Source organism: Hibiscus syriacus, unplaced genomic scaffold, assembly GCF_006381635.1.
Source record: "Hibiscus syriacus cultivar Baekdansim isolate YM2019G1 unplaced genomic scaffold, ASM638163v2 tig00112762_pilon, whole genome shotgun sequence".
Classification (NCBI taxonomy): domain Eukaryota; kingdom Viridiplantae; phylum Streptophyta; class Magnoliopsida; order Malvales; family Malvaceae; genus Hibiscus; species Hibiscus syriacus.
In genome coordinates, this window is record NW_024063399.1 from 120,103 (window position 1) to 148,081 (window position 27,979).

The 27,979-nt window shown below is 32.3% G+C and overlaps 2 protein-coding genes and 2 pseudogenes across 3 annotated transcripts; 2 read left to right on the forward strand and 2 right to left on the reverse strand.

Moving 5' to 3' along the window:
- Positions 1 to 1,451: 1,451 nt before the first annotated feature.
- On the forward strand, positions 1,452 to 3,384 carry LOC120183407 (annotated as a pseudogene).
- Positions 3,385 to 7,130: 3,746 nt separating this feature from the next.
- Positions 7,131 to 9,442, forward strand: LOC120183477 (homeobox protein SBH1-like). 2 transcript variants are annotated; one of them, XM_039188160.1, is made up of 5 exons: positions 7,131 to 7,207; positions 7,717 to 7,873; positions 7,965 to 8,211; positions 8,673 to 8,917; positions 9,024 to 9,442. In XM_039188160.1, exons 2-5 carry the CDS (start codon positions 7,733 to 7,735, stop codon positions 9,225 to 9,227), a joined length of 837 nt encoding a protein of 278 aa, XP_039044091.1. In that variant the 5' UTR covers positions 7,131 to 7,207; positions 7,717 to 7,732; the 3' UTR covers positions 9,228 to 9,442. The 2 variants fall into 2 exon arrangements, with proteins under 2 accessions (XP_039044091.1, XP_039044090.1); XM_039188159.1 differs by lacking the exon at positions 7,131 to 7,207 and having other exon boundaries at positions 7,265 to 7,873.
- A 379-nt stretch (positions 9,443 to 9,821) lies between these two features.
- On the reverse strand, positions 9,822 to 14,377 carry LOC120183449 (protein STRUBBELIG-RECEPTOR FAMILY 8-like). Its single transcript, XM_039188140.1, has 16 exons — positions 13,996 to 14,377; positions 13,438 to 13,570; positions 13,261 to 13,332; positions 13,089 to 13,154; positions 12,929 to 13,000; positions 12,751 to 12,822; positions 12,544 to 12,615; positions 12,384 to 12,449; positions 12,247 to 12,312; positions 11,856 to 12,163; positions 11,471 to 11,724; positions 11,105 to 11,376; positions 10,881 to 11,016; positions 10,638 to 10,777; positions 10,383 to 10,539; positions 9,822 to 10,264 (listed from the first exon to the last, which is right to left on the reverse strand). The coding sequence occupies exons 1-16, from the start codon at positions 14,114 to 14,116 to the stop codon at positions 10,112 to 10,114; spliced, it is 2,160 nt and encodes a 719-aa protein (XP_039044071.1). The 5' UTR covers positions 14,117 to 14,377; the 3' UTR covers positions 9,822 to 10,111.
- Positions 14,378 to 25,821: 11,444 nt separating this feature from the next.
- Positions 25,822 to 27,473, reverse strand: LOC120183450 (annotated as a pseudogene).
- Between the last annotated feature and the right edge of the window lie 506 nt (positions 27,474 to 27,979).

The following is a 27,979-nucleotide window of genomic DNA, read 5'->3' on the forward strand; positions in this document are numbered from 1 at the left end:
GGATCAAGGTTTTGAAGCAAAGGAGGGTTTCCATGTGTTTAGTAACTATATTTTTTTCGTGGAGCTCACCACGTTTAATTTTTCCCTACTTGGTTTGGCTGTATTTGGATTTTCCACCATAGCTATTTAGCTTTAAGAGGTTTTTGAGGGGTTTGGACCTGAAATTATGTAAATGACCCCTCTTTCCCCTTGCTCTTCTTCTTCTTCTTCTTTACTTGATGAGCTGAATAACAAGCTTCTTCTTCTTTTCCCTTTCTCTTCACTTAGATATCAATATATATTCTTCAGGAGATAACAAAGATGAACCAAAGTAGGATAATAATGAACCGAGTCTTAAAAATTTGAAATTATCAAAATTAGTATTATTGGACAATCGTTAGAATGGATCGAAGTATTAGTATATCAAAATTTTAAATGAATTTTCATCGATTTTGAGTGAATTTCAAATAAAATATTTCCATGAGAATAAAGAAGAGTAAAATACGAATATTTTGACACCGATGGTGATTGTATGATATTGATGTTAACCTCTTGACTACGGTATGATAAAATTTGATCTCATCGTTTTATTTGTATTTGTACATCAAATATCCGTTTACATTATGTCGTCAAGTCAACTCTTGAAATATTGTGTTGATGAGTCAGTGTTTGAAAGCAATGACGGTGTCGATAATCATCATTAAGATATGATAAAATCATGTCTTAATCAATAAGTTGTGTATATTTATTTTGCATGTTGATATGCTTATGTATAAGTACGTGAATGATTTATTTAGAAGTCACATAACATCATTTTGCATAATTTGTATGTTACCTTCATGTGCATAATTTAATCTTTATCACATAATCGGATTTAGGGTTTAAGGTTTAGGTTTTAGGGTTTAAGGTTCATTACAAATACATTAATTAATAGACTTGGTACCGATTTATGAGGTAAGTACAATATAAATATATTGATATTAAATGCTCAAACCCTTAATATTTATGATATTTGAACCCGAAACCTGAAAATACAACAACAATTTTAAAATTTAGTTATTTAAAATATTATCATTAGAAATATATTAAATATTTGTCATTAGATAAATTTTTTTTATTAATTTAAAATAAATATAAAAATAATTTTTAATCATTTTCAATTCAAGAATATTTTATTCATCAATAATGTATTTTTAATATATTTTTAATAATGTAATTTTAAAAAATTAAAAATATAATATAATATTTTTTCGAGCTGCTCACGAGTTTTTCGAGTTGAGTATCAAATAGCTCGTTTCGGCTCGTTAAGAACTCGAGTCGAGTCAATTCGATCCGAGTATTTATCGAGCCAAGATCGAATCAATCTCTAGTAACTCACAATCTATCTCGTCTCATTTACAACCCTACCTACATTACATATAGAACAAGGGACATTCATTAAAACGAAAAGGAAGGAAGAACGGCAGTCGAATTGTGCGACTAATCGCCCATCCGCTTCGATCCCTCTCTTTTCTTTATATTATTACCTTATAATTTAAAGCGAAAGAAAAACCCCAAAGATTCATCTATCAAAGATCCTTCCTTTAGATTCACTCTCTGAAAATTCTTCACCTTCTCCCCCCAAATATCCATCAAGATTCCATTTTAGGCCTTCCCCCACCCCTTTTTTTCTCTCAAAATTTTGGCGCGAAAAGCGGACATGAGAGTCGAAGGATTCGAGGGAAATGCCGAGGCGTCCGAAGACCTCTCGCCGCCGCGTGATTATCCGATAACCGGAGACGATAGCGAATCAATGGGGAAGAGCTGTTCGTGCCTCCCTTGAATTTCGCCATGGTCGATAATGGATTTTCAGGTCTGGCTTCCCTGATTCCGCCAATTTTAGCTTCTTGAAATAGGTAGGGTTCCGTTCCATCATGTGAGTTACTTATCCTTAATTTCTGCTGCTGGCTACCGAAAAGTTATTTTTCCTTTATTTTGAAAATTTTAATTGCTTTTTTTTTTTTTTGTAGAAATCTTTGCCCTGAGACCTATCCGGAAGCAAACAATGAATTCTTAAAGGCTTACGGAATCAGGCTTTTCCAATTCGGTATCGATGGATGCAAGGTATGCAATTGAATTTTTTCCAGTGTTTTTGCTGAATTCCCTCATATTTATCACCATGATTATATCTCAAGGTTCAAGTTTTTTTATTTAAAAAATTCTGGGTTGTTACCAATTCCATTTACTGAAATTGACATATACGACATTTCTTCACAAGGTGAAAATCAAAACGTTAATTTTAACAGTCATTGTTGTTCTCTCTGTATTCATGGAATTTTTTATCCCTGAACTGTGTTCTTCACCATAAATATAAGATGCTAGAATCCTCTTGAAAGTTGAAATTAATAGCAAATTAGTGTCCTTCCTTGCATCATCATCTAAACAACAGTTTTTGCTTAAGTTTTCCCCCTTCCTAGTGGTGGTAACGAGAACCGGTTCTTGCTGAAATTCAAGATTTGACTTGTATGATCCGTACTTTGATGTTACTGTTGATTTACTGAACTATTATGTAGTAGTTTGCTTACATTTTCTCGGAGCTGTTTATGGTGAAGAAGTAAGGGTAAAGCGATTTGCACCGTGAACTTTAAACCAATTGGGATCTATTTGTTTTGATATGGTTGTCTGCTTCATGAAATGATATCCTACATTCACAGATGTTTCCCGAGTTAGAAGGGTCGTCCCCATGATGAACCTCTGCAAGATCTTATTCAGATTAGTCGTCCAATAAGTTGCTGGTGCTAAATATAAACGAAATCTTGAATCACAAAGGACAATACATTCTTGAAATTGATATTCGATACTTTGTACGGGAACCATTTGTAAACATTCCAGAGGAAACAATCCGGGAAGCGTTGAACGTAGTCCTCGGTATATGCTATATGATATTTTTTTGCTTGTAGCCTATAGTTTTCTTCTTTGTCATCTGCTTATATTCGGCATTGTATGTTTCCATACCAGATGTAAAGAACCACCCAGTGCTAATCCATTGTAAACGAGGAAAGGTGATAATTTCATCCTATACTCTTTCCACCTTTGTACATTTATGCCTACAGTTTTCAACCCTCCTTATCACTTCACCGATCGTTTGCACCATATGTCTTGCAGCATTGTACCGGTTGTGTCGTGGGATGCTTGAGAAAATTGCAGAGATGGTGCCTGTCTTCCATTTTTGACCGAGTACCAGCGTTTTGCCGCTGCCAAAAGCAAGGGTGTCTGACCAGAGGTTCATCGAGAGGTTTGACATTTCCAGCATAAAGCACATACCGATAACGTTTTCATTTTCAAAGAGAGAGCAAGCTGAGCATCGAATGTAGCTTGGAGTTTCACTGCCATAATCGAAAACAAAACCACCCTTCCGCACATATTTTGGACGTAAAGTTATTAAATATTTTTTATTTTATGTCATTTAAATATTTAAATGATGTTATGCATATTTAAATGTTGTTTTAATGTTTGAAGTATTTTTTTTATTAATATTGTTATGACAATGAAGTTACAATGAATTATTTAAATCAAATTAGTTTTGATAACAAATGTGTTTAAACTCGAAACTTCGAGATTAACTTGTGAAATTTTTGGAAGATGAAAAAATTAATATTATTGTCGACATTTGTTGGAAAATTTGATCATTGTCCGAAATTAGGCAGCGAGTAAATAGCGTAATAAGAAGTTAATTTCTGGAGCAAAATTTGAGCATCAACTTACTGGGAAGTTTGTTAAGAGTATCTGTTCTATCAATATATCTTCTAAACTTTATTTCACGAAAATTTAAATGTAATTATAAAAGAAATATAAATTCTTTATAATTCTCACATCTATTCTATTAATATACCCCTTAAACTTTTTCTTTTGGTTGAACTTTAATTTTAAGGTTTCATCCTAATTATTTTGAACTGATTTGAATCGTATATTTAATTTTAAATTTCTCAATATGAATTTTTATATGCACAAAGATTTAAATTTAAAATTTTACTTAAATAATATTAAATTATTTACTATTTAAATCAATCTGCTTCAAACTTTATTTAACACGTCTAGAATATAATTTGTAAAACAAATCAAAATAAATATAAATCCTTTATTATTCCCCTATCCGTTCTATTTGTATGTGTTTCGAACTTTATTTATTGAAACTCCTCTCTTGGCAGCAGCTGTGTTTGTTCCTTTTTCAATTTCAGACATCAAATTCTTATCATGCAACTGTTGATGGAAATGACGTAAAGCGAAGAAGAAAAGCTTAAATCACAGCCATACATGGCTTCTCACTACATCAAACAACCAGTGACGTTTCTCTTTATCCTTTTCTCTTTGCTTTTGTTTATTCTTACGCTCTTCGCCTACTATAAACTCCTCTCTCTCTCTTCCAGTTCCAGTTCCAGTTTTAGCCCTAAATCCTTTGCTTAGACGCTGTAACAAAAAAAAATGTTAAGGAAAGAAAGATTAATAAGGTTACAAAACGATGCAACTGAAAATTTAAAAATAACCTTAATAAAATTGGTTGAGCACGATTGAAAATATTGACTTAAGCTTTGAACAAAATAGGTTAAAAACTTAAAATGCAATGAATATCTATAATAAATTTGATTGTAATTAAAAATGTTATCAATAAAAAAGTATCGATATTTATTCAGCGTGAATAGAGATAAAAAAATTAAGAAAACATTTCAAAATTTTAAATATTGATACTTAATATATGATGATGATATTTTTAAATATTAAAAAAGTTGAAGATAAGATCAAAAGTTAAAATATCAATACGTCTACGATAATGATCAATACTTTTAAATATTAAAAAAGTTGATAAAAATATTGATATTTATGCAATAATGATCGTTACTTTCATATGTTGAGTTGACGAAGATAATCGTAGTTAAAATAACGATACATATATTATGATATTTGACTTTTTTATTTATATAGATATTTATGCTCTAATATTTGTGAAAAAGTTTGTTACTTTACAACATTATCATTTTCCATTTTTTTAATTCGAAAGCATAAATATTTATGAAAAAATATCAATACTTTGTAGCATTATCCTTTTAAAATCAGGAAAAATGAGAAGGCCGCAAAGTATCAATATTATTATACAAATATGGCTACTTTCAAATTTAAAAAAATGAAAAATGAGAAGACTGCAAACTATCTATAATTTTCCATGAATATCGATAGTTTCGAATTAAAAAAATGGAAAATAAAAATACTGCAAAGTATCAAACTTTTTCACAAATATCAGAGCATAAATATCAATATGAATGAAAAAGTATAAAACGTCATAATATATGTATCGATATTTTAACTATCGATCATCTTCATCAACTTTTTTTTAATATATAAATGTATCGATTATCATTGTATAAGTATCAATATTTTAAATTTTGATCTTTTTATTAACTTTTTTAATATTAAATATCGATCATTAAAGCATAAGTATCGTATTTTAACTTTTGATATTATCTGCAACTTTTTCAGTGTTTAAAAATATCAATCATCATATATTCAGTATCGATATTTAAAATTTCGAACTACTTTGTTAATTTTTTTTGTATCAATTCACGTTGAATAAATATCGATAATTTTTTTATTAATAATATTTTTAGGCGCAACTAGATTTATTATAGATATTCATAACATTTTCATCTTTTAATATATTTTGTTCAAAGTTAAAATAATATTTTAGATGCAACTAAATTTATTACACAATATTAACATCCAATATTTAAACATACTTAGCAATCGATAATATTTTTGGGCGCAACCTGATTTTATATATATATATATATAACATTTTAGGCGCGACCGATTTTATTACAAAGAAAATTAACACTCCAGATCGCAATCTAATTTCTAAGTGAATCATAATATTCTTGAGCTCAACTAGATTTCTTATAGATATTCGTAACAATTCTAGTTGTTAACTTATTTTGTTAAACTCTAGTAATATTTTAGGTGCAACCAAATTTATTACAAAAAAATTAACATTTCAGATTACAACCTAATTTCTTAGTGAACCATAATATTATTGGGTACAACCGGATTTCTTATAGATTTTCATAATATATTCAGTTTTTAACTTATTTTGTTATTGTGAAAATGTTTAAGACATCACAGTTTAAACTCTGGTAACATTTTAAGCGTAATCAATTTTATTTAAAAAAAAATAACAATCTAGATCGCAACTTATTTATCAGTAAACTATAACATTTTTTGTCGCAATCGAATTTCTTATAGATATTCATAATATTTTTTGTTTTTAACTTAGTTTGTTATAATGAGAATGTCTAAAGTATCATCAATTTAATCTCTATTAACATTTTAGGCGTAATTTAAAATATTCATAATATTCATAATATTTATCGTTTATAATTTATTTTCTTATCGTTTATAATATTTTAAATGCAACATGTTATGTTATTGTAATTGATAATCTTTCTAATTCTAAATTATAACATTTAATGTTTTATTTTTAACCTATTATCTTTTTAATCGATGACGTAGTTTATTAATCTTATTTTAATTTTCTAACAGCGTAACCGTCCGATAAAGAAGAAAAATGGTGGTTCACTGTTCTCCTTATCTACTCTAATGGTTGGCATTCCGCTAGTAATCGTGAATATCTGTGAATAAATTAAGGTAGGGAGACAGATTGTTAAGATGGAGGGATTGAAGGCAAGGGAATCAAATTGTTTAAACTTGATTGAATATGAAGCCGTATCCTATAGCGCCTACAGCACTAACACCAGACTCTTGGTTTACAGCCTGACAGGCTGAAGGTGGAAGAAGACACCCTCACACCCTTCACCTGTGTTATAGTGTGAGAAGGAGAAGAGACATTCGGACTGTCCCACTTGCTTTACTAGCTTTTTTATTGAAACCCCCGCTCTTCGTTTAATAATTGCACAATATTAGCTGCCATGACTTGAGACTAACATGTTAACATATCCTTTAAATCTGAATGAAAAATGTAGGTAAGGTCTAGGGTTTGGATTAAGTGTTGAATGAAACTGAAGATCACCACAGTATACGTACAGATTCCAGATTTGTTTCCCCCCTCTCTTCCCCCTGATTTGATTGTTCCTTCTCATATGTATATATATTTCTTTTTCTTTATTTTGTTGCCAGTAATGGCAGCCATCTTCAGTGGCAGTAACTGCAGCAAATGAGAGGGAAAGAGATATTCATCGGGAAGGTAAAAGCCTATAGCATCCTGCCACTTTCTTCTTCTCTCTATGTTATCTTCCTTTTTCCCTTCTGCTAACCCTTTGTGTTTCTTTCTTTACAATGACAGCAAAACATAGCTCGACTCACTGAGTGTGTGTGTGAAGATCCATGCATGCTGCTAATGAACAAGAAACACGGTTAACAATGTTAGAAACCCCACGTTTTTAAGTGGCTTTCTGCCTTAGGATTTCCACTAAAAAGCCTGTTCTTTTTAGCATAAATCTCGGGAGAGAGCTTTAAGGCAAAAATAGATTGTGTTTGGGGTGGAGAACAACTAGGGAAAATGGAGAAAGAAATGAAAAGACTGTAAGAGAGAGAATTAATGGAAGGTGGTTCCAATAGCACTTCTTGCATGATGGATTTTGGACACAACGATACTGGTAGTAATGGGTTACGTCGAATGTCGATGATGCCTCCCATGGCTTCCCATCATCACCATCATCATTCCAATTTGGACTTGAACCCCTTGTTTCTTAGTAGCGGCAGCGTCTCTATGATTCTCGACGATCACAACAACAACAACACGGGGTATTATTTCATGGAGACTAGCAACGATGGCAGCTCTCTCAAAACCAAGATCATGGCTCATCCTCACTATCATCGTCTCCTGGTCGCCTATGCCAATTGTCAAAAGGTATCAAAAAACAAAACAAAACCATGATGGTTTGACTTTTACTTATAAAAGCCTAGTTTCTCATGTGGTGGCGGTGTTAAAATTCGAGCAGGTAGGAGCACCGCCGGAAGTGGCGACAAGATTGGAAGAAGCATGCGCATCGGCGGTTGCTACCGTTGGTGCTAGCAGCAGCGGAAGAATAGGTGAAGATCCAGCACTGGACCAATTCATGGAGGCTTATTGCGAGATGTTGACTAAGTACGAGCAAGAGCTCTCGAAACCTTTAAAGGAAACCATGCTTTTTCTTCAGAGGGTCGAGTCTCAATTCAAAGCCCTCACTGTTTCCTCTTCGAATTCTGGTGATAATATTCTCCCTCGAACATGCGTCTTGTTTAATATACTAGGTTAAGGCTATATCTGCCATGCAAACCTGCAAATTGTTCTTCGAAGAGAATGATCTGAATTCGTCAGCATTTAGGGTTTGATCAAACTAGTGTTAATAGTGAAAAGTGAGCATTCACAGGGGAAATACATGTAACTTGTTTCCTAGAGCAGTTCTCCAGATTTTTTCCAATGTTGAATGGTTACAGATTAAGTTCTTCGGACTCTTTCATATCTCCATATTCATGTCTCAAACACAAATGTTTGAACTTAGTAATTTTTGCGTATTTGGCTTGTTAAATACTCCATGAAAAATAATGAGTTCCAAGAATCATAGGCTATAGATGCTTGTCTTGATTAACCAACACGCCACCTTGATCTGATTCAAGTCGAGTCGGAGACATCATGTGAAGTGCTTACAAATTTGTTATGTATTCAGCTTGTGGTGAAGCTTTTGACAGGAATGGATCATCAGAGGAAGTGGTTGATGCGAATAACGACTTCATTGATCCTCTTGCGGAAGATCGAGAACTTAAAGGCCAGCTTTTGCGGAAGTACAGCGGATATATAGGCAGCCTGAAGCAGGAATTTACGAAGAGGAGGAAGAAAGGAAAGTTGCCTAAGGAAGCCACGCAACAGTTGCTGGATTGGTGGAGTAGACATTACAAATGGCCTTACCCTTCGGTTTGTACACCCTTTGCACAACTTATAATGTCCATATCTTAAACCTTTAATGCATATGTTAATCATCATCTGTGTGTCGCAAAACCGAATTCGCGGGCGGCAACAGGAGTCGCAGAAGCTTGCCCTTGTGGAATCGACCGGTCTGGATCAGAAGCAAATAAACAACTGGTTCATTAACCAGAGGAAAAGGCACTGGAAGCCATCTGAAGATATGCAGTGTGTGGCGATGGATGGTACACATCCATTCTATTTCATGGACAGTGTTCTAGGAAATCCGTTTCCCATGGATCTTTCAACTACATTTCTCTAATGAATTAATGAATTTATATATGGGATAATCATTTCCTGCTAAGCTGCAAGCTTGAAGGCAAAACTGCATACTATTTGTGCTGACTATATCATAGTTAATGTGATGCGGATTATCATGTTTATGTCATGTTATTTTATGCGTACATGTTGCATCCATTTTAATATGGAGGTTTTATTAGTTTTTGCATTTTCTTCCAACAAAGAAATGTTACATTTGGTTTACTCATGTATGTCATGTTTGCTAGTCTCCGATTGGTGGGGCGTATCATGAGCATCCGCCCTGCACCATAGTTTTTTGATAACCGATTAACCGGATACAAAAGAAGATAACTGGTTCCTGGCATCTGCCATAGCAAATGCATCAGCTGCACGCAGGCAATGGGGTCCAATGCGGCCATCTACATATGAAATAAATCAACATATGCCATTGCACTCACACAGTGGATGGTGCATGAATGGTTCGAGTTCTTCATGCGAAAGCCAACTCTCCTCGGTGACTAGGTCAGAATACAAGCTCGTCGACAGGTTCAGCCGTGCTGTTATTTCTTATGAGCGTCATGGTTGAAACCTATTGCAGCAAGCACGAGTACTACTTTTCTTGAATTAAAGAAAATTGTTATCATTATTAAGATGCAAAACATGAATGTTCACCATATTGTTCAATAATACACCTATATATCAGCACTGTAAACACTATAAACTGAAAAAGTGTCAATCTGAGAGAGATAATTACATAAACTTCCTTTGATTGACTGGATTTTAATGGTTTCCCGCATCCTTTCTGATTAACTTATGTGCTACTTTAGTCACCTTAGACTCTAGACTGCAACATAACGCATACATGATCGTGAGGCATCAGTTTCTAGCTTGTAGTTTCACCAGGCATTAAAACGACAGGTCCCCTGCTTCATGATCCATAGTCTTGTATGCAAATCCCGATTCCTCACTCGGTCGCCTTTTGACAACGCTTGCCCTCTGCACTAATCTCACTAATGCTTGTACAACCTCGGACATGGAAGGCCGAAACTCAGGTTCTGGCTGCATATAAACAAACAAAAGGAAAAAGTTGATAGTATGATGTGTAACCGTGTTCTTTTGCTTTAAGCTTCTTTTTGTTTGACCCAAATTGTCCCAAAGCATTAGTAAGTTCCTTTACCTGAACACACAGAGTGATGATGTCGGCAAAACGCGACAGAGATTTTGCAGGATACATGCCATTGAGGGTAGGATCGACCATTTTTGCAAGGGCATCGATATCATGTAGTTGCGGAGTGGCCCATCTGACGAGTGATTGCTCCGATCTCACCCTTGAACTGAACAGAATACAATGCCAATTTATCGAAACAAAATTATATTTTCTTGGTAGCAATGCCAATATACAAAAGATCATTAGCTAGACAATGAGTTTTACCTGTCCAGTGGTTTCCGACCAGTCAGCAGCTCCAACATCACCACTCCAAAACTGTACACATCGCTCTTTACAGTATATATTCCCGACAATGCAAATTCGGGAGCACTATAACCAAAAGAACCAACCACTTGTGTGGAAACCTGCCCATTACAGAATCAAACAAAAGAAAATCTAGCTTAAAGCATTCCTTCACAGAGGCAAGCCTTGGTCACCAATGGCTCATTGTCCTAAGAACATTTTTACCTGTCGCTCGGTATTTGGTGTAAGAGCAGCTAAACCACAGTCGGACAAGTGAGGATTGAGCTCTTCGTCAAGTAAGATGTTTGCTGACTTGAAATTTCTATGTACAACTGAAGGCAAGCACACTTCGTGCAAGTACCTGAAACAATAACTTCATCAAAAACAAACATACACAAGCAAACAGGCGAGGGATAGAGAGACAAGATAATCGCACACATGTAACATACTCTAAAGCACGGGCAGTGCCGAGCGCCACTCTGACACGTTCATTCCAGCTAAATGTCTTGCTGTCATCATCAGAAAAGTGCAGCACCTCGTGAAGACTACCATTTCCTACATATTCATATACTAGAAGACGCTGTCCATGCTCGGCACAGTATCCAGCCAATGCAACAATATGGGGATGTCTGAAGCGTGACATATTGGAGACGGCTTCCAGAAAATTGTCTTCCTCTTGTAATGATAATGCAGCATTGTCTATCTTTTTAATAGCCATTGTCTTAAATCAAACATTAAAAATAATTGTTATCGAAGTGAAGAATGACGCATAACCAGGAAAGTTCAATACTATATAGTTATTACGGTAAAGCCACCTTTCCATTTGGGAACTCTGCCTTGTAAACACGACCGAGGGAACCTTCACCAATAATGTATTCTTGACTAAAACTATTTGTTGCTGTTTGCAAAGCTGTTACGGTATATGATGCAGCAATGATGGGAGACTTCATTCTGTTTATAGATCCGCTTTTGGAAATCTTATCTACCATCACTTTGTCAGCTGGTGGGGGTTTCAAATCTACAACGGTAGCAACACTTTTAACCCTTTGATCGTGCATCTCAGTATGTCCTGCAAAACATGAAGAAGAGTATTGGTCCGATATTGTTAGGATGCTAGAAAGATTTTCAATGAAGCTTTATGCAATCCAAAGGTTCAAAGCAATTTACTTCCTCGATAACGTAAATATGAAGAAAACCCACCTTCATTGGAGCCAACTGAAAGACTTCCCCTCGAAGCTCTTGTGCCGCTCACTTTTCGTTTACTTTTACGGATGCAGAAAACAACAGCAAGTAGTGCCAGTGCAACTACCAAAAAAGAACCAAGAGCTATGACTACAATTTGTCCAGCTGATGGTTTGTTATCCGACTCTGATGATTGAGCATCAGAAGTGGGGGATATACGAGTTCCTGATCCAGTTTTATGTCTATTACGAGATCTACCATATGGAGGTGGACTAAATGGTGGCCGAGGAGGAGCTGGTCCATTGTCAAAGGAGTTGCCATCGTATCTGTTTATTATTTTTTATGGCAAAGTCAAACATTTTGCATAAACTAAATATCGAAACGTTAAACTGGTTATATCAAGCCTTACATAAAAGTCGGGAGTGAAAGAATCTCTTGAGGAATCCATCCACTGAATTGATTATTTTCAACATTTCTGTTTCAGAATCATAAGAACATACATCTGAAAGTGTAGACCTAACAACAGTATGAGGAAAAGTAACTTACAGAGTTTTCAAAGGTAAACCCAAGAGGACATTAATAGAGCCGATAAATTGATTGTTCTGCACATACCTACCACAAATTCAAATTCAAATACCAATAACACGAGGTCAAGCTCCGTAATATATAAAATCTGTTTTGCCTTTTGTTTTTACTCCACACTTACAGAGATGAAATATTGCTCAATGAGCTGAACGAAACAGGCAGATCCCCACTAAAATTGTTGAAAGAAATATCCCTGCATTAACAAGGTAACCAAATTGTGATGTTGTTAGAAAAGAATTCGGTATGGGAAACAGACGATCAATACACATCATGACATGGTTAAATGTCATTACGGTATTCGTATAATATAAAGGTTGAGCTCTCTTACAAGGTACCGAGGTCAGGAAGATTAGCGAAAATGTCTCCAACAGACGGGGAGAGTGAATTGTGGCTTACATTGCTGTAACACAGAATTTTACAAATCGGAACTGAGAGGAAGCTCGATTTTCTATTCAACTGTGTGACGGTTAACTAAAAATTCATAGTATCCGAGATATGTCACATACACGTAAGTAAGAGTAAACATGTTGGAAATGGAATAAGGAAGACTCCCACTTAAGTTGTTACCTGCAACATTCCTACATCGAATGACAAATAATCATTTTAATGTTTAGCGGTGAAAAAATGCATTATAACATTAGAAACAAAACGAATCAGAGACATTACAGGCTCGTAAGATTCGGTGGCAATTGGTACGGAATTGTATCATGAATTTTGTTGTTGCTCAAATCACTAACATAATACAAAGAAAAAAGCCAGTTAACTAGCTAGCCAGTTAATAGAAGAGATACAATGTCGATCTCCCTGTGTGGAAACAAGAGAAATGGAATCATCTTACAGAGTTCTCAAGGACATAAGATCATTGAGCAAGTATCCCATTGTTCCGGATAATCCTAATCCAGAAATACCACTGTTATAAAAAGAACAACAACCAGTTAACCAAAACATGAACTCATCATCAAGCTACGAAATTCCGAAAAACAAAGTGATACTATCGAAATAGGTACTCCCGTACACGGAAACAACAGCCGAGCCGTCACAAGTAACACCTTTCCATGACTCTCCACATGGATCACCACTGTCAATATTCCAATTTGTTAACTCTGTAGGACTGTTCAATGAAGTGTACAGAACCTGAAGAGCTTGAACTGCCCGCAGAAAAAAAAAAGTAAAGAAAATAACTTAATCAGAAAATCTCAGGTTCCAAATTTGGTAAATCAAATATAGATTAGATTGAATTAAACCTTCCATTTATATAACTAAAACCCAGAAATTGTAGATTTTCTTGCAGCCGCATTTCATAAGATATCACCATTTCCCCACAAAAATGACAACCCCATAAATAAGAACAAACATACATTTTCTCTCACTTTCTTCTCATATTTTCTAGAGAAACAAACACTTTACACAGAAGAAAATATCAAACCTTTCAACCAAAAGATCATTTCTTTACTAAAGCACAAAAAATCAGACTTGTCAACACCAATCATACAACCAAATCAACGAAGCCAATGCCAAAGACAACTAACCCCCCCCCCCCCAAAAAAAGCCAAAAAAGAATAGAGAAAAATACCATCAGTAGAATCAGTGTTGCATTGAGCAGGAGTGAAATCAGAGATTAACCCAAGTAAGACCAACTCAATAATTAACAAACGAGCCATAGAAAGAGATAATCCTCTATTAATGCAACTCATTTTCTCTTCTTGTAATAACAGTAGTATGTACTATATGGTAAGCTTACAGGTGATTTTTGGCAGCGTTTAGAGGTGAAAAAAAAAAAGATCAGGTGAGTAGGAAATGAAAGAGAACCATGGACGCGCAAGCAGAGGTGGAGGAGGAGGAGGAGAATGTGAAGTAGGAGGAGTTGTTGGGAAGATTAGTAGTTGGAGACATCGCCATTAAAGGAAAGGAAAGGAGAAATAGAAGGGGGAAGAGAGATTCGAAGCTTGAGAGTAGTCATGAAGAGAGAGGGAGTCTCGTTTATGTTATTAGAGTTTGATCGAAGAGTGTTGTCTTTTATCCGTGTCGGCGAAAATCGAAGAAAATTAGAGTTGGCAGTAAAATCTTGAAGAAAATTCAATATAATATATATAATAAATTCAGCCAATTTGAATTTATAAATTCATGTTTTATATAGTACATGTATGGATTAGGTTTCTACCTTATTTGAACTCAATTTAAATTTTATATCGTTTATTCGTCGTTTAATTCAATTTATATTGAGAGAAATTTTATTTAATCTTATTTTTGGGATAATATATGCATTTGATATGAGTAAATATATCTAATTATTATTTTTATTTAACAAAATAATTATCTAATTAAGATGATAAAGAGAATCATATTAGTGCAGTTATCTTAAATATATAAAAATTGTACTATTTCTTTTATTCGGGTGAGATATTTCACACTAAATTTAACCTTAACTTGACTCTATCTTATTCTGAAAAATATTTCACTCAATTTGATCCAAGTATATTTAAAAAAAACATGATTTCATAAGATTGAATTGAATTATCTTATATTCATCCTTAAATATATGTATATTATTATTCGGTATATATCTTTTTTTTATAAAACTAAAGTAATTATAAAGTAGCGTATGTTTGAAATATTATCAATTATTTGATAATTAACGTTCAATCACCCCTATTGAGTCAATAGTACTCGAACTCATGACTTCTAAGAATAACAATCATTCCTTTAACCAATTAAATAATTTGATTCATACATTATTCGATATATATCTAAATTCAAATAAAATTTAAATGATATGTCGAATACTTAAATTTGAGATTTATAACTTTAGCTTATTCCTCTTCATCCCAACGGTTTTATTTGCTTTATATCTTTCATTCACTTTTAGATTTCATTTTCCGCTAAAAGCTATGTTTTGTGCTACTAGGAATACAGCCTAAATCTTTAATATTAGATTGATAGATGTTTTAAATATCATAATAAATGTTCAATAATGAGAATAAAACTTAGGTCATATTAAAAAAAAAAGGTCTTCAGGGCCATTATTTTAATTAATCCCTAAAATCATTCCCAAAAAAATATTAACCCCTAAAAGATTGATCTAAATACATTTTCCCCTATATTATTCCTTAAGCTTCTAAATATTCATTTCAAATTAGCCCTCACATTTTTTAGCATTACAATTTCATTCCCAAACTACGACCATCATCCTAAGTTAATCCCTAAACTCTCAACCTTCCAATTTCATCATCAAATTCACCCAGTTATGTAATTAGTTTAAATCATATTTTAATCTAAAAAAATCAGACACGTTCTAAAAAGGGGCATGATTAGCATATGCCGATAGTTTGGATGGAATCGAAATGTTCAAAAGTTTGGGTACTAATTTAGAATGAGAGTCATAATTTGGGGTGAAACTAGAATATTCAAAAGTTTGAGGACTAATTTAAAATGAGAGTCATTGTTTATGGATGAAATTGAAATATTAAAAAAAAAATCTAAAAACTAGTTTAAAATGAGAGTCATTGTTTATGGAAGAAATTGAAATATTAAAAAATCTAAAAACTAATTTAAAATGAGGATCATAATTTAAAAGTAAAATTGAATATTAAAAAAATATGAGGATCAATTTAAAATAAATGTCATAATTTGAGGATGGTCTCATATGTAATATGTGTTAATTAATTAGTAAATCACATCATTATTTATCTTCGTTGCCTAATGGATAATCGGTGGAAGTATCAATGTGAAAAATAAAACAGAGTTTGACTACTATTTCTTTTAAAAAAAGTACCAACATGAAAAAAGTATAATTTAAGTACTAATTTATCAATTAAATCAATGCAAAATGAGCTAGTATTGTAAATGGACGCTTCTCACGTGACATATGGGTAAAAACATAAATATGCTTTCAAACGTAATTTAAAAATGAAAAAGCTGAATTTTTTAGTTTTTACGGTTGGTAGGCTTGTAAACGAACTGAACGAACACAAATGAGGGTATGTTTATGTTCGTTCATTTAACTTTAACCGAACAAACGAAAGAACACGAACAACTAAACGAATATAATTTATTGTTCATGTTCGTTCATTAAGAAATTTAACTTACTCATGTTCGTTCGTTTAAATGATAAACAGACACAAATGAACGAACGCAAATGAACATAAACAAATGAATACAAAATTATTTGGATTTATATTTGAGGTGTTTTTCTTTTCAAATAATTTTAGGATTTATGTTAGGATTGAAGAGAATCAATTCGAACAATTGAAAAATGTGCAAGGGGTGAATCGGTAATAATTTGTTTAGAGAGTGTTAAAAACATTTTGATATTTCGATATAATAAATTAAGTTAAATGAATTTTAAGATTTTCCAAAAAGATTTTCTAAGTATATTCGATATAATTATTCGAATATCAAAATATTACTCCAAATCTTTCAAATGTCATTTTTAATCCTTACTCAAGTGTAAAATTAAGTTTTAATCTTAAAATAATTTCAAAACGATTTTACAAAATATTTTGAACCATCTCAAAGCCAAAAATTCCAGATTGCTCAGAGGGAACTGATTCCCCCCTGAATGGTTTGGCTCCGAGAATTCTAGTATGCTCGGAGGGAACCGATTCCCCCCCAGGGGGCACCGATTCCCCCTGTTTAACGGTCGAAATATTTGAATTTTACACTTAGGGAACCAATTTCCCTTAAGGGGTACCGATTCCCCCCCACACTCCAAACTGTTTTATTAATTGATTTCACACTAAAACGGCTATATTATCTTTATTAATGATCCCCAACATTCAGAAGTAATTCAATGTGTATTTAAGCAAGCTTAGAAGCCATTGATCAACAACAAGAAACATCAAGCAACTTGAATCAAGAGAGAATCAAAGAGAAAGCATCAAACCTCAAGTTTGAGCATTTCAAGCCTATTTTTCATTCAATAACACTTATTGTGCTCAATTGTATTCATTCTTTAGTATTCTTTTCTTTGTTCTAGAATTGTGCAAACAATCTACCTTATGAGAATTTCCTTGTAAGTTTGCAAATTTGTATTGTTCTCTTTGGGAGAGAGTGTTCTCAAGAATTTGGGGTATTATTCTTGAGGGTTTTGTAAGGTTACTCTTTGTCCTCAAAAGAAAGACAAATTAGTGAATTTGTGGAAAATCCTTAGTGTGGATAGCTAAGGTAGTGGACGTAGACTTTGGTTGAGAAAGTCGAACCACTCTAAATCGTTGTGCAATTTCTTTCAATTTTCTACAAAAGCTTTAACCAAAAATTTTATTGCCAATTCACCCCCTCTTTGCCGATTCCGTCAATCGATTAACTCAACAGGGAGTAAGGAGAGTAAAATATAAGACAATTGACATAAGGATTTATAGTGATTCAACTTATCAACCGAGTCTAATTCCACTACATAAGCTCTTCACTTAGGTGGCGTTTGGTTCGCTGGAATGTTTCTGAGGGAATTGGAATCTGTGAAGGAATTAGAATCTGTCATGAATTGGAATCCAATTCCATATTCTGTTTGGTTCGCAGACATATCAGATGAATTTGATTTCAGTAATGTAAAATGACAGGATTGCCCTTCTTATTTTTTTCTTCTTAATTTTAGTTTGTTTTATAAATTACATGTAGCAATATATTATAAAAATTTAAAAAAATAATAAATTTTAATTTTATTGATTGATTATTCATTTTAATAAATTATAAAAATCATGCTAATAAACATCATAAGTTAAAATCATCCCAATTAGGGATGACCATGGGTTGAGTTGGGTCGAGTTTTTGGTCCACCCGACCCGAGAACAAGGGAACCTCCATCTGAGGCCCGACCAAAATAAAATTTCACCCGACCTGACCCGAAATAATAAAAAAATTATTTTTATTCAATAGAAACACTGACTTAATTGGAAAAAATATATAGAGGGGTATTATTGTAATTATTCATAAATATAAAGTAAAATTATATATTTTTTGGGTCAGGTTGGGTCGGGTATTTTTCACCCTAAAACCGAACTCGGCTCGATCCGAATATATGAATTAGAAATCTGACCCAACCCGAAATAAAAAAAAATTTTTATTCAATAAAAACAGTGACTTAATTGAAAAAAATTATATATAGAGGAGTATTACTGTAATTATTCCTAAATATATAAGGTAAAATTATATATTTTCGGGTCGGGTATTTTTCACCCTAAACCCGAACTCGACCCAACCAAAATAAAGTTTCACCCAACCCGACCCGAATATATGAATTAGAAACCCGACCCGAAATAATAAAAAATATTTTTATTTTATATATGAATAAGTTACCAAAAGATTGATAAGGGTAGTATGATCAAATTTCAATTCCCTCCAACATGGGAATTGAATTCCATCATAGAATGGATGGAATTCACTTTCCCTCATTTGATGGAAAGTTGAAACCATGAGGGATTCCAATTCCCTTGGAAAACTTGAACCAAACATGTGAAAGTGGTGGAATTGGATTCCAATTCCCCTAATTCTAAGATATTCATGCCAACTAAACGCCACCTTAGGATTTTCTAGCAAATTCACTAATTTGTTTTTTCTTTTTCAATGATTAAGAGATAACTTTTAAACTCTATATCTTTTCACTTGGCTAAGATAGAACTAATCACCTTTTACAAAAGATAAAAAGAAATAAACAATAAAACCTCTCAAAGGTTGGGTGTTTACAAATTTAGCTCACTAGAACACTAATATTTACAAGAGAGATAAAAATAAGATTGAAAAACTCTTCTCTTGTGTTTGATTGTTTGGATATGTGTTCTAATCCTTCTTCAAGTATCATCAACTTGTATTTATATGTTGGAATGAAGTTGTGGCTGTTTATAGCCGTTGGGGTGATTTTTAGCTTTTTGGGGATGAAAACTCTGTAAAATAAAATTGTCTAGTATAGAGGGTATCAGTATTACAAAAGGGAGTATCGGTACTACCTTTATTATTTTTAAATCAACTAGTTGTTACTAGTCGTTAGGGCCTTATGATATCGACACTATGACTATGGTATCGATACTACTATATAAAGTAGTATTGGTACCCCTTTGGGTATCGGTACCATTTTTGCATTCTGGAATTTGAGCAATGCTGGTAGTATCGATATTACCTAGTGAATATCGATATTTCCTTTACCTTTGGTATCGGTACTATATGAACAATATCGGTATTATTCATGAGGTATCGATACCGTAAGAATAATATCGGTACTACTTATCCAGAAAAATATTTTGTACTCAATTCCAAATTAAATGAACTTTAAATTATTTTTAAAAACTTTGAATAAATTCAATTCAAGTCCAAAAACATTTTGTCTTAATTGTTATATCAAAATATAGTTCAACAATTTATATTTTCTTTAATTGATTTAAGTGTTTTCTATTTGAGTTTAAAATTAATTGAGTTTAAAAATATTAATGGATTTAAGTTTAAAATTTATTAAGTCTTAATATTTCAAATGAGTCTGAAAAACATAAACGAACAAACATAAACGAACAAACACAAACAAACAGATTATTGAAAGTTCGCGAACGTAAATGAATGAACGAGTCTTTTGTTCGTGTTCGTTCATTTATATAAAATATTATTTATGTTTGTTCATTTAATAAAGGCTTAATATAAAAATAAATGCCTAAACTATACTCAAAATTAACTTTTGGTGTCTAAGGTAAAGGTTGTTCCGTTACACTTTTAGATGTCTACCGTTAAAAATATCTGTTAAGTGTCATATTTTTCGAGGCATTCTCTAGACACTTATTTCTGATTTAAGCCTTTAATAAATAAATGAATTTTCCACTAAACTGTTCACGAACAATTCGTTAAACATTCTATTCGTTTGCAGATCTAATGGTAGGTTTAAAACCACTATTTTAAACACATTTATACTTGCAACTTTTAATTCTTTGGTATAACTTTCTCCTTTCAAAACGCGATTATTAGTTAAAGGTGTTTTCTCGCAGCAATATCAAACTGGTGGGGTTAATAACTTAATAACTTGAATAAATATAGTTAATAAATTGAATACATGTAATTAATTTAAAAAAATAAAATTTTAAATGGATTAGTCTAGTTGGACGGTTTAAATGTCACGGTGATATACATGTGACGAATGATGTGCCAGAGTCGGTGCAGGGCCCATGAGTAAAGGACCCGTCTGACCGAGGCAGGATCCGAGTGGAGTGTGACCAACCAGATTGCCATTTTGCATTTTTACAGGAATTTATGAAAACGACTAAAATGCCCAGTTGTTCTTTTACGGGAAAACCAACACCTCTCTCTCTCTCTCAAGCTTTTGAATCACTTTTTCCCTTAACAAAAGTTACAAACTTAGTTCGAATGAAGGATAAAATAGATAAATAATATTTTGATTATAAAAAATTATAGAATAATCATTTAACTTTTTATTAAAAAAACAAAAATAACACAACATTTAAGAAAATTAGTATAAAATCGAACCCGCCTTTTTATGGGTCGATTCAATGTTGGGTTTTTGAAAAATAAGGTTTTGATGAAAATATGAGAATAATCCTAAATCATTTTTTAAGGTGAGGTTATAACACTTAAAATAATGTATTTTTAATAAAATAATTTACTTTAATAAAATATTGACGTATTGGTATGTGAAATCAGAAATCGAGTTTGAGAGTCAGTTATGCGTGAGGAATTATTAGCATCCCACAACGCCAAAAAACTGGTACCTAGTCGATTATCATATGTTTTAAAATTAGAAATTTTAAGTTTGAAATTTCATTTAATTTAAAATCCAATATGTATGCAATTTTAAAATGGATGTCGATTTATTAATACCAATAACGACTACCCATGAGTACAAGCAAAAGTTTCATTATTAATCCTAATAAATGAACATTGTCTTAATAATTTTAAAATTATGGTGCGGGATTTTGAAAAGGACGTCGATTTACTTCGGAAATCAATAATGGTCACCCTCGAGAAAAGCGAAAGATACACTATTAATCTCTTAATGAATGAGCATTGCCTTATTTTGCAATCAAACAATCCGTTATTGAGCCTAATTATACTAAATTGGTTAATTAAGGCTTTCTTCTAACTAAAGTGTCAAATTATAAATTTTAAAGGACCTAAAGGACTAAACCTAAAATGTAGACTTATTAATCCTAATGAATTTTAACTAAATATGGATCAAAAAATTAAAATAGAACCTCAGGCATGAAGCGAGGACCAAATTAAAAACTCTCCTAGTTTAAGGACTAAAGTGAAATTAAACCTAAAATAGAGGCTCTAATTATTAATCCTAACCAATTTTATTCAATTATTGAATTGAATAATTAAAATGGAACCCATACAAAAATGCAAGGACCAAATAAAAAAATTAACCAAAATTAAATGACTAAAGTGAAAGTAAACCTAAGGTGGAGACTCTAATTATTAATCCTAACCAATTTTAATCAATTATCTATTCGAATAATTAATTAGGAACATCAAACATCAATGCGAGGACTAAATAAAAAATTTGCCTAAATTAAAGGGAACCTAATTTTAAAGGACAAACCTAAAATCTAAGTAATCTAACAAGGACTAAATTAAAAGAAGAAAATTATCAATAAAAATCGAAAGCGATTAAAGTAGATAAAGAACTAAATTGCAACAATTCAAAAATATAGAACTGAAATAAAAATTTGTCACAATAAGGACTAAAATGTTGGAAAGCAAGACTATAAGACTTATATTAAAACAAAAAGAAAATTAAAATACTGAAATTTAAGAGGACGAAATGTAAATATTAAAAATTAAAGAACTGAAATTAGAATAACAAAAAAAATTAAAGGGCATAAATTTAAAAGAAAAAATTAATGATCGAATAAAATTAAAAGTTATGTTCGATCAACTTTTTAGTTTTTACTCGGACCGTAAATAATGCGAATCATATCCTGGGACGGGTCACAAAATATTTTTAGAAATTAGTAGGATAGTTGTTAATGTTAAAATTTTACCCGGGTCATAATAATGTGGGTTGTACCCCTGGAAGGGTCACTTCAAGACTGATTCGAATGTCAATACAAATAAAATTAAGAAACATAGTGACAAAATTTAAAAAAAAAACATAAAACAGTGTATCCAGATTTGAAAAAATTAAAATAACGAAAAAAAAAGGAGACTAAAGTGTAAAAACACGAACAAATTAGGGGACTAAAGCTGAATTTACCCAAAACTTTTAATATATATCATTTTTTAACCAAAAGTGGTCATTTTCTATCCCTAATCTAAAAAACAGGAGACTAAAGTGTAAGAAACACGCACAGTGGGGTTTTATAGTTTAAAACATTTGGGCAACACGGGCAGTGGCTTCAACTAATATAGGGTTAATGAAAATAGATGAATTTATAAAAGATGAAACTATCCCAACAAATCACTTTCATCGTTACCAGATGCGCATAAACCCTAAAGAAATGTGACAATCACCAATTAACATTAATCCTCGTTTGGTCCAAATTTCATGCGATCCTACATTAACGTTTGATTCGACCGACAAAATTAGGATATTACAATCCTCAATATAGATGTTGAACTTTATTGTTTCTTTAAGTGAATTCCAAGATGTAAAAAATCAATAGTGAAAGAGAATGTGATGTTATAGGTATGATAATCTGAGACGAAAAGAAAATAAAAATCAAATATTTTATAGATCCACAATTCGTTTTCATGATGATTCATACAAGTCGCAACAAACGACATTCAATTTCTTGGTAGGATCTCGTCGTAAAATTCATGTACATGAATCAAGAATAAAACAAACACAATTAATAACATGAAAAATATTCAATTAAAAAATATGAATAGAAAACCATAAATATACGAATAGAAATAAGTTGAACCCTGCAATTACGTAATTTTCTTAAGACATATTTTCGGCCACTCCCTGGTGTTTGAGATCTTTGGTCACCTGTCTCCTAGGATACAACAACGAGATGATCAACACACAGTAGCATAACTACAGAAATCACGAACTATTCATTGTCTTCGTCTATCACAAAAGACTAGAGAAAAGAATTATTTTATGTTGTCGATAGATTAAGAAAGTTCTTATGCATATTTGTGAAATGGGAGAGAGAAATATAAAATGAATTGTTATAATACCAATTTTATTAACTGTTATATATTAATTTTTATGAAAAACACAATTAAATTATTTTTGTTAAGATGGATGACTAGTTATATTTTTTTATTTTCAAAAAGATTAACAAAATATTATTTATACTCAAAAGATTATTTTTATATAGGGTAAAGTACGCATGTTCCCCTTGTTATAGGATACCATTTTGTTGAGTCATTTGATTATTAAAAGTTATAAAGTGGTTTTCTCTACTATAGAGAGTTGTTTTTTTTAGTCTTTTGACTATTAAAAGTTATAAAATGGTCTTATGTTCTAAACTCGTCCTTTTTCGTTAAAAAGTTATCAACAGTCTGAGTTGGACGTTGACCTGCTAACTGAGATATGATAAAATCTGATCTCATAATCTTAAACGACTATCATATTTCAGTAAACATATTAACATATAACCTTGATGATAATTAATTATTTAACGAAAAGGGACGAGTTTGGAACATAAAGAATAGTCGAGTGACCATTTTATAACTTTTAACAATCGAGTGGCTCAATAAAGTAATATCCTATAATCGGGGACCATTTATGTGCTTCGCCCTTATATATATTCACATGGCAGACAACATTAGGACAATTTGAGTTTAGTATGACAAGCTGTGTTAGTGCTTAAAGTCCTTTGGATTCCATTAATTTACCAATTAGGATAGTTTAACATATTAAAAACACTCTCGAGTACTTTAAAAATATTAAATCAAATAATATTTTTATCAATACATTGATAGTTGATTTTTCATTTAAATTTTCAAATATTAAATACGGACGAAGGCTTTTAATTCCATTAATAAAATTAAAACTCTACGTTATCAGTGCATGGAATAATCATTGGTATTTATTAGTATTATTGTTTTTGGTTGCATGAGAGGTGAGCAGCAGCATATGTGGCTTAGCCCGTGATCTGTGTTAGATTCCTTCAACCATAGAAAAGGCAAGTAGGAAGATGACGAGCGATGCCCATTTGTTACTCAATCTCACTCACGGGTAATCCTAATTTTACTATAAGCATTTTCTTTTATACAATATTTCCGCAACGTGATAATTGGGAAACTTGATTCTTTCTACTTATATTATGTATTTGTCACTAACAATTTCTTTCCCGTTTTATGGTGACCACTCTTTATAATATCATTTTTTTAGGGACAATTATGAATTGGATTATACTTAATTTTTATTTGATGCAAGACCCTTTTATACTCATTAATTATATGAAATAGCTAAGTAGGTTTTTAAATGGGAACAAACACATTAATCATTGTTTTTTCACTATACACATTCAAGTATAAAACGTTACTTAAGAAACGTCAAAATTTTTATCATTCAATTCGATAAATATTAATTTTTACGACAAATAACGTAAATGGCTACTATAATATCTAATCCATTCATTGTCCATGTAAAAGATATTAAAAGATAATTATTCTACTAATATTCAGATTAAATAATATCTTTTAATTTACAATATTTAAATGGAATGTGAACTTAATCATGCATGGTTATAGTAGACAAAATCTAAGGATTGAAAGAAAAAGGGATTGGAGTAGATTGGTGAAGCAATAACGATAAACACAGTAAACTTATAGTATGTACTGACATTGCATTTTTTTTTTGAATAATCTGAGGTAAGTACATGGTAGTATATGTTTAAAGATAACTCTCAACCTTTTGATATTGATCGCTCACACTCTTACCATCTATGGTGTTCGAACCCGAGTCCTCAAGGAATATTACCATGGAAGCCACTTTGATTCGTGCTAAGATTGCAATTAGGCTGGTGAAGAGGGGACCCTTCCTCTATTGTCTCACTCTCAGGTCTCATCAAAATCTCTTTTGCCTCCAACCTTCTATTATTTATCTTAAATGAAAAATCTATTTCTCTTTTCAAATTATCAGTATGATATTAATTAAATTTCTCTCAACTACTTGTAATTTAAATTCAATAAAATATATTTAAAACAAATAAATTAAAAATTTAAGCACATGAGTACTTACTATCAGTATGAATAATTTTAAAAGGGCGAAATTATTGCAACGTTGTTTTCTGATTCGTTTAGCATAAAATAGAAATCGAATCACCAAATTGCTTTACGATTAGTTGTTGCTTAATTTAGTTTATTATAAACAAGCCAGCATAAAACATATAGAAGGGGGAAGACATGGACCATGGAGTTTTAAACTCCCCCGTCAGTATAGAGGATCCAACCCAATCAATGGGATTGATTGGTTCAATTTATGCGACCAAATCTACGACACGTGCCTATATTCTAACAACCCAATCAAATGTTAAGAAAAAGAGCTGCACATAGACTTCCAATAATGCTTCTTCTTTGTTTAATACTCTGTTATGTACTGTATATTTGGATACACCACCACAATTCCATCCTTCATGTATAGTCTATCTGATACATCTAATCTGCCCAAAGAGGCATCGGCCGAGAGTCGGATCACTTGCCGGTTTCTTTTTCGGTTATATGGCTGGTTTCCAAAACATATTCCCTCATGAGTTTTGTGTTGGATTCATCCACCATCTGCACACCATACCTAGAGCTTTATGGCTTGGAGATTCCCTCATCAAGCTGGCAATGAACTCATCCCCGTCGTTCAACGAGTGGGTCTCCAGAAAATCCATCAAGTCATCGTAAGCTTCAGGGTTGTAGCTCTACTCCAGAAAGGTAACGAGTTACCAGATGAAACATAGCATTATTATAGGTTAAATTCTATGATTAGCACTTGTATTATTTGTGAATTTAATCCATGTGTTTTAATTCGATTAATTTTAGTGTCTATGGTAGGGATGGTAATGAGTCGAGTCGAGTTTTTGGCCTACCCAAACTCAACCCAAAAATTAAACCCCTCCACTGCACTCGATCTGAGTTTAGGAGAATTCCACCTAACCCGAAACTCGATATGATTTTTTGGATAAAAACTCACACTCAACCCAACTTATTTATATATAATTTCATTTTTATGAGGAAAATAAGGACTTAATTGGAAGTGATAGTACGAAGAATGATATTATTGCAATTATCCCTAAATATATAAGAGAAAATTATAATATTATCTAGGTAGAACTCTTTTTCATCTAAATTCAAACTTGATCTAACCCCATCCTTTAAAAAACTTAACCTTAGCGGACAGATCAGGTCAAATGCCTATTCCTAGTTCATACTGCTTGTTTGAAAGTCCTGAAAATCGAATTATACTCATTAATTTTTTAATATAAATTTTATTTAGGTCTCCTCAAATTTGTTAGAAATCTTCATTAAATCTTGAAATTTTTGAATGTTTTCAATTAAGTCTCTCAAAATTGTTGAAATTTTTATTATCTCCCAATATATTTGAAAATTATAATTAGACCCCGTTTTAAAAAAATCTCATTTAAATCCCTAATTTTTTTAAAAAAAATCCACGGCTTATACAAGTACCAACTACCAACCATACAATTTGAGCATTATTGTATTAGTTACAAAACACTAAACCCCAATGAACCATAATTAATAGAGAGATATACGTAAAAGGTGGGGAGAGAACCTCAAGCTGTGCACTGACTATCTTAACAGCTATGTAATTGAAGAAATGGTGTAGGTTTTTGGATGCCTTTGTCTCTGGTGATGCCTCTCCAAACCCTGCAATAAGAAACAAACCCTCAGATCTTGGACATCATGCACGAAAGATGATAGAGCAAAATGGGTTAATTACACACCAGGTACAAACATTTTGTGACAGTTTAACCGAGTGGAAGAATGGGAGCCACTGCTTCTCTGCTTGCATGGTGGCCAAGAAGGGAAACTCTTTTCCCTGTGGAAAAAAGAGGGTTTGGGGAACGGGAGAACACTCACGGCAAGGCTTTCCATTGATGTTTCTCTGGAGATTGTTCGACTGATGATTAGGGTTGTTTGATTTTTGGATAGAGTTTTATGCCTGCAAATGAACTGAAATATCTGCCAGTTCGCTGCAAAAATATCTACCCGTATGTGTGGGAACAACGCTTGTCGTAGACAAGAATGGACTACTCCTTACAGGTGGAAACCACGTTCCAGATGGGAAATTCGAGGGTTTAATTCTGGTTTTAGTCATTCTACTATGTCGACGTTTTGAATTTAATCATTTTGTAACCCTTAGACCCAACCTATTCGTCACGAGTAAGTCTAACGAATTATATTAAAAAATTAAAGCATTTTCAAACCCTTTTTAAAATAATATCTTAATCAAGCATATTTAAAAACATAGATTAATAATATCAAAGTTCAAACCGAGTAATGAAAACTTTAAGCATCATGAATAAGTGTAGAACATCATATAACCAGTAACATAAAAATCCATACAACAGTAACAAAATAAAAATACATCATAAAACTAATATAACAAAACATAGGCACATGTCATTAGAATAAAGGCAGTTCGAAAGATAGAAACATTA

What these genes read in the sequence shown, in the direction of transcription:
- LOC120183477 (XM_039188159.1), top strand. Translation starts at nt 7,562, where the DNA reads ATGGAAGGTGGTTCCAATAGCACTTCTTGCATGATGGATTTTGGACAC. An exon ending in CCTATGCCAATTGTCAAAAG is followed by an intron (nt 7,874 to 7,964) that starts GTATCAAAAAAC and finishes AAATTCGAGCAG; the next exon opens with GTAGGAGCACCGCCGGAAGT. An exon ending in TGTTTCCTCTTCGAATTCTG is followed by an intron (nt 8,212 to 8,672) that starts GTGATAATATTC and finishes TTATGTATTCAG; the next exon opens with CTTGTGGTGAAGCTTTTGAC.
- LOC120183449 (XM_039188140.1), bottom strand. Translation starts at nt 14,116, where the DNA reads ATGAGTTGCATTAATAGAGGATTATCTCTTTCTATGGCTCGTTTGTTA. An exon ending in CAGAGTTCCCAAATGGAAAG is followed by an intron (nt 11,377 to 11,470) that starts GTGGCTTTACCG and finishes GTTTGATTTAAG; the next exon opens with ACAATGGCTATTAAAAAGAT. An exon ending in CACCAAATACCGAGCGACAG is followed by an intron (nt 10,778 to 10,880) that starts GTAAAAATGTTC and finishes TGTAATGGGCAG; the next exon opens with GTTTCCACACAAGTGGTTGG.